Source organism: Chenopodium album, chromosome 19 (genome assembly GCF_948465745.1).
Source record: "Chenopodium album chromosome 19, dcCheAlbu1.1, whole genome shotgun sequence".
NCBI classification, from domain to species: domain Eukaryota; kingdom Viridiplantae; phylum Streptophyta; class Magnoliopsida; order Caryophyllales; family Amaranthaceae; genus Chenopodium; species Chenopodium album.
The window spans coordinates 39,112,693-39,126,767 of record NC_137852.1 but is presented as its reverse complement, the minus strand read 5'-3'; the positions used below and the strand labels follow the sequence as shown (position 1 = coordinate 39,126,767).

Sequence of the window (14,075 nt, the reverse complement as noted above, 5' to 3'; positions counted from 1 at the left end):
TTGTATGTTATGTATGTATGCACTACGGTGCTACTAATCACATACAAGTAGATCAATAATGCATTATGATGCCATAATGTAAATGGGATATTATAATCTTTGTATTTGATTGATATTGAACTCCATCAAAAGTTTATTTGTAAACTGATTTTTCTCAATAACTAGAGATTTAATAAATTTTTGATCTTAATTTTTGAATAAAAAATTAATGTTCATAAACAAATTGCATTATTTACTTGTGTCAAAAAGTCATGTAAGGGTATTGTATGATCCATTTCATCTAAGATCAATATGGAGCAAAAAATACAATTACTTGAGCTTTCTAGATTGCATACCCAGTTATCAGAAATTTTAACTATTGATCCGTAAACCGAATATATATATACATCCGTTCTTTTTTACTTGACATGTTTCTTTTATCACGCTTGTCGATGCACAACTTTAATCATCGATAACATTAGTTTTCTCTAAGTGAAAATTATAAAGGTATATATTGTAATAGCACTTATTTAGACGATTCTAACAAGATCCTACGTGAACTTGTTTTTAATTTCCTTATATATAATTCACAAAAGACAGTCAAAGGTGGGTTAGTTTATAGAGTAAAAGTCAAAGCGGATCAAGTAAACAAGAACGGAGGAAGTAGATCTATAATATTTGGATCAGATTCAAATATCAGATCAGCACTTAAATAGTTTTTTATTTTTTTTTATTTTTATATTATTTTTTTTATACGCTATAGCCTATTTCACCGTTCTATAGATTGACAGTTTGACACAATCAATCTTGACACGCTTGCTGCCAATACACTATACACTATTTTGACCTTACATAAAAATAGTTTTTTTTTTTTTTTTTTTTTTTTTTTTTTTTTTTTTTTTTTTGAGGAAGTACATAAAAATAGTTAAACATCAATTAAAAAATTTATACAAAAATAAATATATTAAAACTTTGTACTATTATCTATTTAAATAAACACCTTACATGATAATTTTTATTTTATCAAACATTAGTTATAAAAAAACCACAATCAAAGTTAATATCACGTAAATGAATAACAAAAACAAAAAAAGGCCAAATTGTCAATTTTAATGAGAGGGGGAAGTAATAATAAGAAAGTTAAATAAAATTAGAAAAAAAAAAAAAAATCTTCTGTTAAAACTGTAACATTAGCTGCTTTATCAAAAGAAATTCTAAAGAAAAATTTACTATTCGTATATACAATCGAGCTTAAATCTTAATGAGCTTATTTGAAATGACCTAGCAATTCAAAATTATTAATGAGTCATATTTGGAATATTTTATACACATCCGAGTGTATTGTGCACCTAATTAACTCAAAGTTAATTATACCTCTTCATTTGATTAAATACAAAACAATCATTAAAATGAGTACGTACTAAATGTTCATGAGTGTACTATGTACCCGGGTGTATATAACAATTAAAACTTGCTATAAAGAAGAAGAATTAAGGCAAGCAATGCAAGTTAGTCAATTCCTAGTCAATGAAGTCAAGTCAACACGCGCCAAACTCGTCAACAGCTGAACCTCAAAGTCTCCAAAAGACCAAAACCTTATTCATTCTTCTCGCCAACCCCAACTGAACAAAAATCATTCACAATTTCACATCATCAACTACAAATTATTCTCTTCCCAAAATTAAACTACAACATAATTAGCTTCATAAACCATAGATTATATTGATCAATATGGTATCATTAAAATCTCCAAGTGTGCGATTTACCACTATTACCCTCTTAGTGATCGTTTTTGTTATCGGGTTTATTAATAATCACAACACTATGGTATACGGCCAATCATGCGCCGGGGATATCCCTAGCCTTGTTAGCCAATGCGCTAAGTATGTGCGGAAGGTGGGTGCGAAATCCCCACCTTCCGCACAATGTTGTGGTGTGGCAAGGAACGCGGATGTTGTATGCTTATGCAAGTATGTTACTCAAGGAGTCGAGAAGTTTGTAAGCGTAGATAAAGCGGTTTATATTGCTCAATATTGTGGGATTCCCTTTCAACATGGTGCTAAATGTGGAAGTAAGTTTTTGTATTTTCACTTGTACTATATTCTAAACCTTTTTGTTTATATGTTTACGTATATGATCAGCTGTTTGTTCTTTGCTTTTTTCGTCATTATTTGATTCATTTTCATAAGTTAGATATGATAGAGTATAAAACATATTCCTGAGTCTCAACCATCAACTTAAATTTTTGGTTGAATTAGTCCTCTGACGGGATATTGAATTGCTTTGTTTTTGGTTTCGGCTAAAACTTTTGGTGGGAAATCCTTGTCGACGGTTTCGGTTAAATATTCTTGTAAATTGTTAGGCTAGTTTTTCACCATATTGTATACAAATTACAAGGAGCACACTGCACGTTGTTTTAATCCATCTATATACCATGAGCATGACTACATAAGGCCTCTAAAATTTTCTGAATACCATGAATATGTTTCATTCTCTAGAAGAATAGCAATTCTGTAGGAATTAAACTGTTTATAGTGGTATACCTTAACAAGTGGTTGCATTTAAGGCCATACTTTTAAAAAATCCAAGCTAAAATGGGGTAGTTGAGTCCATTATTATTCAGCTTTAAATAGTTCCCTCCACCAACTTTCTTACCCCAATACATTATGTTAATTGATTTAAGATAAAGTATATACTATAATAACTATATATAGGTGTCACTTAAAACATAGAAATGAGTCAATGACTATGTTGGAGTGTTGGACATACCCGGAGCCAAATCTCTATCACCAACCACCCCAAAAAATGTCTCAAGATGACTAATAGATTGTTCGGATTGAATTTAGGGTCTGTTCACATTTACTTAATTTCAGTTCAGTTCAGTTTAGCTCCAATTAGTTCAATTCAGTTCAGTTCAATTCAGTAAATGTGAATAGACCCTTAGTTTGATTCAATCAATTTAATTACAACTAAAATTTGACAATAAATCAGTTTGATTTCATAGTTAGGGTCTATTTGTTTCCAACTCAATTGATACTAAGCTACTTTATATGATGATTAATTAATATATTATATACTGATTTTCTACTTGGGTCAACTTTTGTCTATCTTTCTAATCGTGACTTCTAGGAACAATATGAGAATGGACGATTTTGCAAATCAAATTAAATGAACATTTTTATGGTAGATATCTTGCAATATGTTAATCTGTATTTTATTATTGTATCATTTTAAATTGACACGTTTGTTACACGTTACAATTAGCAATTCTGATTCTACTAGGGTCATTTAGTAAATTGCCAAACTGAAAAGGGAGTATAGTGGGACCCGAATTTGCCTATATATACTTCCTCAACCGTCATTGATTCTTCCATAGAACAAATCAAATAAAGAAAAACAAAATAAAGAGAGACAAAAGAAAGTGAGAATATGGCATTAGCAACTCCTACATTGCGTTTTACTACAATTACTATCCTTCTTATAGCTTGCATTTTTGCCTTTGGCAACGAAAATTTCATTGCTCATGGGCAATGCGAAGGGGATATTTCGGGTTTAATTAGCCAATGTGCTATGTATGTGAGGAAGGCGGGGCCAAATACCCCGCCCTCCTCACAATGTTGTGCCGTAGCCAAAAAGGCTAATATTCCATGCTTATGCAAGTATGTTACAAAGGACATTGAGCAATATGTTAGTGTTGAGAAGGCTGTTTATGTTGCTCAATATTGTGGTGTTAATTTTAAGCATGGCTCAAAATGTGGAAGTAAGTGTCTATAAACTCAATCTTTTTGGTTAAGCATCTCATTTTTTATTTCTTGAAATCATAGCATCTTGATTTTTATATCGACATGAACAAGATAAAACTATCACTTATATTGACTCTAAGGGGGCGGTTTGGTACTTTGATATGAATATTGAAAATGGAGAAGAAAGGAAACAGTTAAGGAGAAGGCCAGGAAAGGAATCATTTAACCATTATCTTTTCATTTTTTAAGTTTAAACATGAAATTGAAAGAATTCACTTAAATCTAACTCTCTTTATTTTAGTTAAATGAGGGTAAGGATAATTGTAAATTTAGCTTTTAGAGAAGTAACAAGTAGATGAAAACCATAATTCTTAGGTGATGATAATTGTTATCCAAAACTTCTAACTTAACACTTGGTAACGATAATGGTTAAATTAAATCTGTTTCCAACCCTAAAAGTACTATCACCAAACATGCTCTAAGGGTCTGTTCTCTTCATATTATTTTCAGTTCAGTTCAGTTCTTAATTTCCTTCTGTAATAGAATATTCAGTTCAGTTCAGCTCAGCTTAACTCAGCTTAGTTCAGTCAATCAGAACAGGCCCTAAGTGCATGCTCAATACTGTCTTTTTTAGGACACTCAAACCTTCCCTTTATCTTTAAAATTTTTGCATTTTTTATGAGGCAATTACCGTTAATATAAAAGGATTGTTTTGAGATGGACTAATGGAGAGATTATTATTGTTACATACAATTTGTGAAATAATAGTAGAGCAAAAATAAAGATTATACAAGTAAAATACTTAAAAGAAAAGGGTAATGTTATATGTAGCCCTAATTACGCGTGTTTTTGTAAAAGTAAATTAGTGTTTACATTTTTATACATATATGTAGCCCTAATCATGATTTTTATACAATATGGGATAGAATAAAAGTAAGAAAAATGATAGAAGACCGACCAAAACGAGAAAATCATCACATAAAAAATGAAACAATGAAATTGTCTCCTACACTCCTACTACTGTCGGTTGCAATGAAATAATTAATTAGGAAAATATTGATGAGAGATTTGTATTTATGTAATGATTGTGAATTTGGGAGTTTGGAATTAACGTATTAATATTATGTTGTTGACTTCTTATTAATACTTGTATGTTAAGGTTGTTCGTTGTTATTAGATGACAAAGTAAACAGGTTTAGTATGATTGGGTAAGAGTTGAGTGAGTAGAAATTTAATTCAATCTTGTACACTTAGAAAATTGTCTAGGTGCGTTTAATTTATGTTTACATTAGAGACGGATTCGTGATTTAATGTTCGCAATATGCAATACATTTTCTTGAACGTCTTAACGTGACAATATATAAATAAATGTTTGGCTCTTCTAGCTATCGGGAGAAGATCTTAATTAAGGGTCGTAATAACATTGTCTTCCAAAAATTTGGAGCTAAAGAATATGTTATTTAAATATGAACTATGAGTATTATAAATTAAATAACATATTATGGCAAAATGACTAATTATATATTTATACTCCTATTTAATTATAATTAAAGGTTTAACGTGACCTCTAATTTTTGGTCTAATATTTGCCAATGTGTAAGGGCTTGTTCTTTTCAGCTTAAGTTCAGTTCACTTCATTTCAGTTCAGCTCATTTCTTTATATGAACAGACCTTAAATGTAGTTAGCTAGCTACCCATTCTTTATATGGCTCATCCATTTTTGGTACAAGAGTATCAACTACCAAGTACTCCTTTTCGATGTCGTAAGACTTGTAACATTACCATTTCTAACTTAATACCTTTTTTTGGCAGGTTACACAATTCCATGAGCACGTCGATGACGATGCCACCGAATTCAATACAATGTGCCTATGGTAGTGTATAAGCAAATGTTAAAATTATGTTATGTATGCACCACAAATAATAGCTGAGTTAGTTACGAGCATATTGAGTTATGGAGATGTGGTATCGCTTTTACAGTTTCACCTTATATTCTCTGTGTGCATGAAAAAAAAATTGAGTTAGTTCTTAGTTATATCAAAATATAAAATAAATTTAGCTTAGATTGTGTGCATGGAGCTACTAAATGCATACGAGACAATCAAATTAGTTTTCTACCGGATTATGTGTTTCCTGATTATGATGCAACTGATGTTCAACACGAAATTTAAATAGAGTATTCTAGACTTCTAGTTTTATATAAAGTAAACTTGTAACATATATGTTCTTTCTGTTTTTAATGAATAAACTCTTTTTATTTATTTGTTATATCTCATGTTAAGGAAGTCCATTTATGATTATGAAAATAAAATAAGGGTACAAATCAAATGCAAATTTGAACAAGGTAATCCATAGTGTGCATCTTATGCCGTGTCAAACTTGTGATGGGCTCCTTTTTTTATCGGGGCCATTGCAGTGTCGACTTCACTTATGACTAACTTTAATACATGCTACGCAATTGCTCCAATAGAAACTCTTACTACATAAGGACTACCATGACTAACTTTTACTACATGCTACGCAATTGCTCCAATAGAAGCTCTTAGGGCCTGTTCTCTTCAGATCAGCTTAAGTTCAGTACAATTCCTAATTTCTTCTCATAAAATATTCAGTTTAGTTCAGTAAATCAGAGCAGATCCTTACTACATAAGGACTACCATGGCAAACAGTACAACCAAATACGAAGTAATATTTACTACAAAATACAAAATACAAAATACGAAGAAGTTCGTATTTTTTAGGACTAGCAAAGGTACCGCCATGAATGAGTTGCACACAACTATATATGACTTGTGAGAAATATGAGAATCATATTTTGGACTATGAAAATCAGAAAAGGCCTCATCTTGTCATCTTCTATTCTCGCGGGCCTATCTTGCACACTACACTCATTCTCTACCTTGTAATTAAACCGTGAGAGACAATCCAAACAATGAGAAGTCAAGCTCAAGCTAAACACTAGACGTTCTCTAGTTTCAAACAATCTAACTAGTGTGTAAGTTGGGTGTTATTATTATTTTTTTAAAATTTAATTAATTAATATATATATATATATATATATATATATATATATATATATATATATATATATATATATATATATATATATATATATATATATATATATATAATATTTCTATTTTTTGACAAAGGATACAAACAAATTACATATTAATATTAAAGCGAATAAAATTAGCCGATGCTTCCCCAGCTATTTGATGAGCTCGATGAACGCGCTGACGATCCGGCTTGTGTATGCTACAATACTGAAAGGTAGAGCCAAGAAGTTTAATCTTGCGAATGAGCCAAATGTAAGCTACGTTACCATGACCATCCCCCCTAAGAAGGGAAACAAGATTATAGGAATCATTAAAAACCGTTAGCGCATGAAATCCTTGATCAAAAGCCCATTGTAACCCATACATGCATGCTAAAGCCTCCGCGTGTAAAGCTGAGTTACAAATCCCGAAGTTACTTCCACCAATGATCCGATCATCCAACGGGTCTGCATTATCCACACACCATCCCATCCCAGCTTGTTGAGAATCTTTGAACCAGGACCCGTCTATTTGGAGAGAAAGTAGAGGCGGCCCTTGGGTGCTCAGTCCAAGCTGAGCTGTGTAAAACCCAGGCGAAGGAGAGGCACCATCAACATATCCTTCAACAGAGGTGTTGTTCGTAGAGGCGTCCATGTTGACAAATATTGTATGCGCCTACATAACCTGTGCGAACAGAGAATCAAACGGTAGGGAAGTAGTAGAATCCCTAAAAACTCTGGAATTTTGACATAACCATAGACTCCAAAGTGTACTGACAAAGGACCTAAGCGAGTACCCGAAGGTCCATCCTGACTAATTAAAAGCCGGATTTACTCTTGGATCCAATCTGAGAGAGAAAGGTGTCCATTAAATTCTGAGCGGATGCCGAGGCATCCACCCCTCCAAACTGTTCGTACACTAAAGCACATTCTGAAGAGATGTTGTAAGTCCTCCGGTTCCGATGTGCAGAGGTCGCAAGACACATCTTGAATCGGAACACCCCTACGATGGAGTTCCACCTTAACTGCAAGAACACAATGTAGCAGTTTCCATAAAAACAACTTCCATTTTGGTTGTAATTGGAGTGACCAAAGAACTTTCCAAAAGAACCCAGTACCAGAAAGTGTAGAAGCAGGAGAATGTTGTTGTAGCATTGCGTAACCTGTTTTTACCGAGTACCTCCCAGACGGGGTACTTGACCAATAACGGAAATCTTCCTAAGTCGTATCAGGCACCTCCAAGAGCTTGGAAGACTTAATGATACATTATTTTGGATTATCATAAAAGTCATAATTATTCTAAAATACATCCTAATATAAATACGATTTAAAAGCGTCTAATAATTTGAAGACGCTTTAAAAGCTTGAAAGATTTATTAATAAATACATATTTTATGATACATTCTAAAATTGTATTTATATTATTAGACCCTTTAAAAGACTTATTATTTTTTTAAATGTGTGTAAATTAGAATACAATGATAACAATAATTTATTCTTGTATTTATATATAATTTCGGGTTAATAGAGCATGAATTAATTATAGCCAAGATCGTAATACATGGTTTCCATTCAATGATGTTTGAGGTTTGATGATGATGTGGCGCTATACCGGTGTAAAAAGGGATATACGTGGCACATACACAATTTTATAAATGTCTTTTAATACGAGTATATAGTATAGATATATTATAAAGTTGACAAATTAATAGAGAAGAGTGAATAGTTAGGCTTGATTATTATTCATCAATAGGTAAAGTATTTATACAAACCTAAGAACATAAGATAGAAAACAATCTTCCTAAAAGATATATTTTAATATTATCTTAACATATAATAAACCTAAATATATTATTCTTCTAATAAGATCAATACGGTAAATTTATCACACATATATTTTCCGATATTATCTCTAACACCCTCTCGCAATCGTAACAGCAGTAACAGGAACGTTGCGATTGGAAATTCTTCAAATTGTTGAAGCCGAGATGCACACTCTTGTGATGTTGCCTTCAATTTTTTTTTCTTCAATGCTGAGAACGTTCATCTTTTTGAACTCATTAGTCATCAATCAAACATAAATGTCATTCTTTTCGAACCTGCAAATATAACAATTTTTTGTTTTTCCACGGCAAAACCGAGCTCCAATCAAATATTGGTTTTTCAGAGTAAACCACACTCAAATTTCTTATTGTTCTTTCAGAGTAAACCACACTCAAATTTCTTATTGGTTTTTCAGCGTAAACCACACTCAAATCTCTTATTGGTCTTTCAGAGTAAACCACACTCAAATCTCTTATTGGTCTTTCAGAGTAAACCACACTCAAATCTCTTATTAGTTTTTCAGAATAAAACCAAACTCATATCCAAAGGAGCAAAATCATGCTCGAATCAACTCACGACAAAGAAAAAAAAATTGCACAGCGGAATTTTTGGGTAAAATTTATGAATCCCGCTGGTGAGTTTAATTTTCTAACCCACCGGCAGGGGGGGGGGGAATTTTTGTGAAGTATCCCAATATCTAACCTGCTCTTGATACCATGTTAAACGCGAGCATGGGCCGCACCCGCAAACCAAAAGAGAGAGTTCACTTCAAAAGTCTAAGGAGTTTCCATCGCAAAACCATATGGCAATAGGAGGAGTAGCCCTTTAACCTTATAAAGTGTTTAACTCTCTCTTCTTCAACCAATGTGGGACACTTATATGTGGTGATACGTACACTTTAACACTTCCCCTCACATGTAAGGTCCCTTTTTACTTAAGGATCACTTGATCCAATTCAACTTGGCCCATAATACTTAGGGGCTGTTTGGTTCACACGAGGAAATCGGAATGGAATAAACAAAGGGAAAGGAAAAGAATGGAATGAAGATACCCTATTTTTGCTTTGTTGTTTGTTATTAAATTAAAACAAAGGGAATCAGTCCCCCACTACACCACCACCACACATTTCATCAATTTGTCATCTTTCTCAGCCAACAGATCCCTCATCGGCCCTCCCCGCCCCTCGCCGACTATCCCCCTCCCCTCGCCGCCCTTCCCCTCGCTTTGCCGCCGCTAGCAGCGTGAGCATCGACCACCCCAGCCCCGCAAAATCCACCGCTAGCAGCGTGAGCATCGAAACCCTGCAACCGTCGTATTATCTAGGTCAGATCATCATCACCCATTAATTTTTTCATTAATCAACTTTTCAATTTTGCTTGGTGAATTATTTGCTTGGTATGCGATTTTTCTGGGTATGCAATTTCACTAAGCAATTATTTTCTGGGTATGCGATTTTTCCCAGATTTTTGAAGATTTTTTATATTTTTTCTTCATTTTTGAGAAAAGGATGAAGATGATGGGTTCTGATTTTGAGGTTTCTGATGAGATATTGAGGACATTTGTGCCGATTGTTGTGTATTGGGCATACTCTGGGTTTCGAGGGTGGTGCAGCGGTGGTGGGGGGAGGCTCGGCGATGGTCGAAGGATGGGCGATGGTGGTCTAGGCTGGTTTTTTGGTGGTGTTGGTAGGTGTGAAGGTGGTGATGTGGTGGTGTGAAGGTGGGTAGGGAAAGGGAATGGGAAAGTCTAGGGAGGGGTGGGGAATGGAGTTGGAAGGATTTGGGGTAATGAGGAGGGTAAAGGGAATGATTAAAAGTGTTAAACAAACATCAACAAAGGGAATCGAGCCAGTTGATTCCCATTCCCTTTCTTGATTACCCCCAACCAAACGACCCCTTAATACCATTTAAAGTCCCAAACCATGGGCCTGACAATATACTCAAGCCATTAAAGGTCCCAAACTGTGGGCCTTGCTCTGATATGATGACAAATTAATAAGGAATAGTGAATAGAATGGTTTGATTATTATTCATCAATAGGTAGAATATTTATACAAAACCTAAGAACATAAGATAGGAAACAATTTTCCTACAAGATATACTTTAATAATATTTTAACATATAATAAACATAAACATATTATTCTTATAATAAGATCAATACAGAAAATATATCACACATATATTTTCCAATATTATCTCTAACAAAAGTATAGATGTTCTATTAAAACAAGATGTTTAGGTTGATTTTATTACTCAATTTTTGACCGAGCTAAACTTAAATAACTCTCGGGTTATCTCGACTCATCGACACTCATACACACAGCACACAGGCCCACAACTTTCCTAATAATCTGACATAGATTGTTCTACGCGTGCCAGGAAGCAACAATACATTAATCTACAAAAGTACTTGCTACCCATAACAAAGAACAAAAGAATGACGGCCGGCAAGCAAGGAACCAATGCAATACATTATACATACCATTATCATATTAAGCTAATAATAAGACCAATTAAACGACTAAAAACACCATAATAAAGCTTAATTTCAATTAAAAACACTCAAATAAGCAAACCTTGATACCAACTAACGTGACATGGAATCCTAACATTGGTCCACAATCCAACTTTTGGCCAAAAACCATGAAACCTTCTTCCAAAATAGAAGTATATTCATCACAAAATTATAAATAATTTGTATTTTATAAAAAAAATGACAAAGTAATAAAATTAAATTTGCATGACAGCCAATAAAATTAAAAAGCCGTTAAATCGGTCCCTAAGTGGACCCCAAAAGCTACCAATAAAAAAATATATTATTAAAAAGCCAAAAAAAAAAAATTATTTTTATGAAATCAAACTTTGCTTTATTTTATTTTTTCCTTTACATTCAAAATTAGCCGTTGCAGTTACACCCTCCCATTCACAACATTTAAATATTCTACCCCTTCAACAAAGCAACCTCCCTCCCTCCCTTTAATTCCCTCACATTTTCCTGATTTCCTCCGCTCCTCTTCCACCAAATTTTCCCTTCATTTTCCTCAAACGATTTCATAAATTTTCATATTTTCCCAATTACACGGTAACAACATTATACGTTGTATACAATGTGTTCCATTCTCCTTAACCCGAAAAGATCACTATCTACCCCGCTACTTTACCTATCTAGTAGCGCTACGAATAGTAGTAGTAGTACTAGTAGTAATAGTAGCGAGGCAGCCGAGGATAACCCGAATAATATTATTGGTTATCCTCGGCCATTTCAGATTGTGAAAAATGTAGAAAAGTCAATGGCAGGGTCAACAAAATCGTACAAACTCCTAGATGTACTTTCGGGTCATCTAGGAGCGATTTCGTGTTTAGCATTATGTGGTGAATTCGTATTGAGTGCCTCCCAAGGAAAGGACATTATTGTATGGCAACAACCCGATTTACGGCTTTTTACTAAGTTTGGTGCAGGAGAGGGTTCGGTCAAGGCGCTTGTTACGGTAGGGAATAAAGTGTTTACGGCCCATCAAGATAGCCGAATTCGGGTGTGGAAGGTGTCTAAGAGATCGGAGAACGTGTTTCGACTCGTGGACACGCTACCGACGACCAAGGATTATCTAGGAAAGTGTATGAAACAGAGTAATTATGTACAAATTAGAAGGCATCATAAGAAGTTATGGATTGAACATGCTGATAGTATATCATGTTTAGCAGTTGAAAATGGGTTAATTTATTCTGGTTCTTGGGATAAGACTTTAAAAGTTTGGAGATTATCTGATTTAAGATGTTTAGAGTCAATTAAAGCACATGATGATGCGATTAATGGGTTAATTGCTAAAAATGGGGTTGTTTACTCTGCTTCAGCTGATGGGAAAATTAAGGTATGGGGTAAGGAGAGTGGTAAGAAAAACTCGAGTTCGAGCTCGAGTTTGCATAAGTTGGAGGGGGTCCTAGAGGGTCATAAGGATGTATCAATGAATGCCGTGATCGTGTCCGATCACGGCAATGGGGATGGGGATGAGAATGAGAGGGTGTATGGAGGTGCATCAGATGGGTATTTGATGGGGTGGGAAAGAGGGAAAGAAGGGGAATGGAAATTGGTTGTTGAGGTTAAAGCACACCAATTGTCAATTTTATGTTTAAGTTTTATGGGAGATATTTTGTGTAGTGGATCAGCTGATAAGAGTATTTGTTTATGGAAAAGAGGTGATTATAATTTTAAAGATGGATTAAGAGGTGGGATTAGCAAAATTGGGGTGATTAGAGGGCATGATGGTCCAATTAAGTGTTTACAAGTATCACCTAATTGTGTTGGAGGTGGATTTTTGTTGTATAGTGGAAGTCTTGATAAAAGTTTAAGAGTTTGGTGGGTTTCTAAGGATATTAGTGATGAAGATAAACATTGATTTTCATACAAGATATCATTCATCAATTTTTAATTTTTTTTTGGGTGTTTAGTTTTGGTTGATTAAGAAGCATTGGTCATTAATTTTTTGAGAATGTCCAATGCTTTACAAGTTGATTGATACATTTTTTATTATATTGTTTGGTTCTTTGATGTGTTCTTCTTGTATGGTTGTATAAGGTGTGGAGTTTGTAATTGGTAATTTGATTTGTAATACTTTTTTACTTAAGGAGTTGTTGCATAGGATATATGATGACAAGAGTTTTGGTGTACACTATCCATTAGGAAATGTTAATAGTGATGGATAGTCTATTGTGCTGATGTGATGTATATGCTCATAAATTGTCCGTTATACTTTGTATTTTAGAGGTTGTAATGATTGTTTTAATAAATGAAAATCCGTTGTCTTGAATTAGTTGTCTTAATTATTTTTTTTTCCTAGCAATTATTTAAGATTTATTTGAACAGTTGACAGTGGACATTGTCAAGACATATTTTTGAGTCATACTACAAAAATTGTTAACAAAGAGTGCAATTTGTTATATCTAAAGCAAGCAAGTTTATATATATATCCCTTTGTTAGGTCAAATAAACATGGTAAATTGAGTTGTATTTTGAGTGGTTCAACAATAAAAACAATAATTTAGGTGGTGTCTTATTGAGAAGCAAGAAGGGCAAGAATATGTCCTGTTTAAGTCCTCCTTAGCCAAAGGTTCATCTCGTCTTGGCAAGGTCCTTCCTATGTAGAGGTTCAAATCTTGTATTGGCCACTTATTTACAAAATATTTGAATATTATGCAAGTATTAGTTGTCTTAATTTTTTTCCTTCTAGCTATTCGTTATGATTTATCTGAACACTTGATAGTGGAAAATGTCGAGACATTTTTTTTGATCGAGGTCATTTTTTTGATCGAGGTCACACTACAACAATTGTTAACAAAGAGGGCAAGATAGATATTCCCTTGTTAGATTAAACAAACATGGGAAATAGAGTTGCGTAGTATTGAGTGGTTCAACATTAAAAAAAAAGAAAAATAATAATAATAAAGGTGGTGTCTTATTGAGAACTATGAGAAGCAAAAAGGGCAAGAAGATGTC

At 33.6% G+C, this 14,075-nt stretch overlaps 2 protein-coding genes across 3 annotated transcripts; both read left to right on the top strand.

Annotated features, from left to right (window-relative positions):
• The first annotated feature begins 1,598 nt into the window (after positions 1–1,598).
• LOC145595488 (uncharacterized) lies at positions 1,599–5,707 on the top strand. 2 transcript variants are annotated; one of them, XM_081651903.1, is made up of 2 exons: positions 1,599–2,050; positions 5,535–5,707. In XM_081651903.1, exons 1-2 carry the CDS (start codon positions 1,711–1,713, stop codon positions 5,549–5,551), a joined length of 357 nt encoding a protein of 118 aa, XP_081508029.1. In that variant the 5' UTR covers positions 1,599–1,710; the 3' UTR covers positions 5,552–5,707. The 2 variants fall into 2 exon arrangements, with proteins under 2 accessions (XP_081508029.1, XP_081508030.1); XM_081651904.1 differs by lacking the exon at positions 1,599–2,050 and adding an exon at positions 3,323–3,739.
• Positions 5,708–11,574: 5,867 nt separating this feature from the next.
• On the top strand, positions 11,575–13,304 carry LOC145595487 (protein JINGUBANG-like). Its single transcript, XM_081651902.1, has one exon. The coding sequence runs from the start codon at positions 11,692–11,694 to the stop codon at positions 12,976–12,978; it is 1,287 nt and encodes a 428-aa protein (XP_081508028.1). The 5' UTR covers positions 11,575–11,691; the 3' UTR covers positions 12,979–13,304.
• Positions 13,305–14,075: the final 771 nt, after the last annotated feature.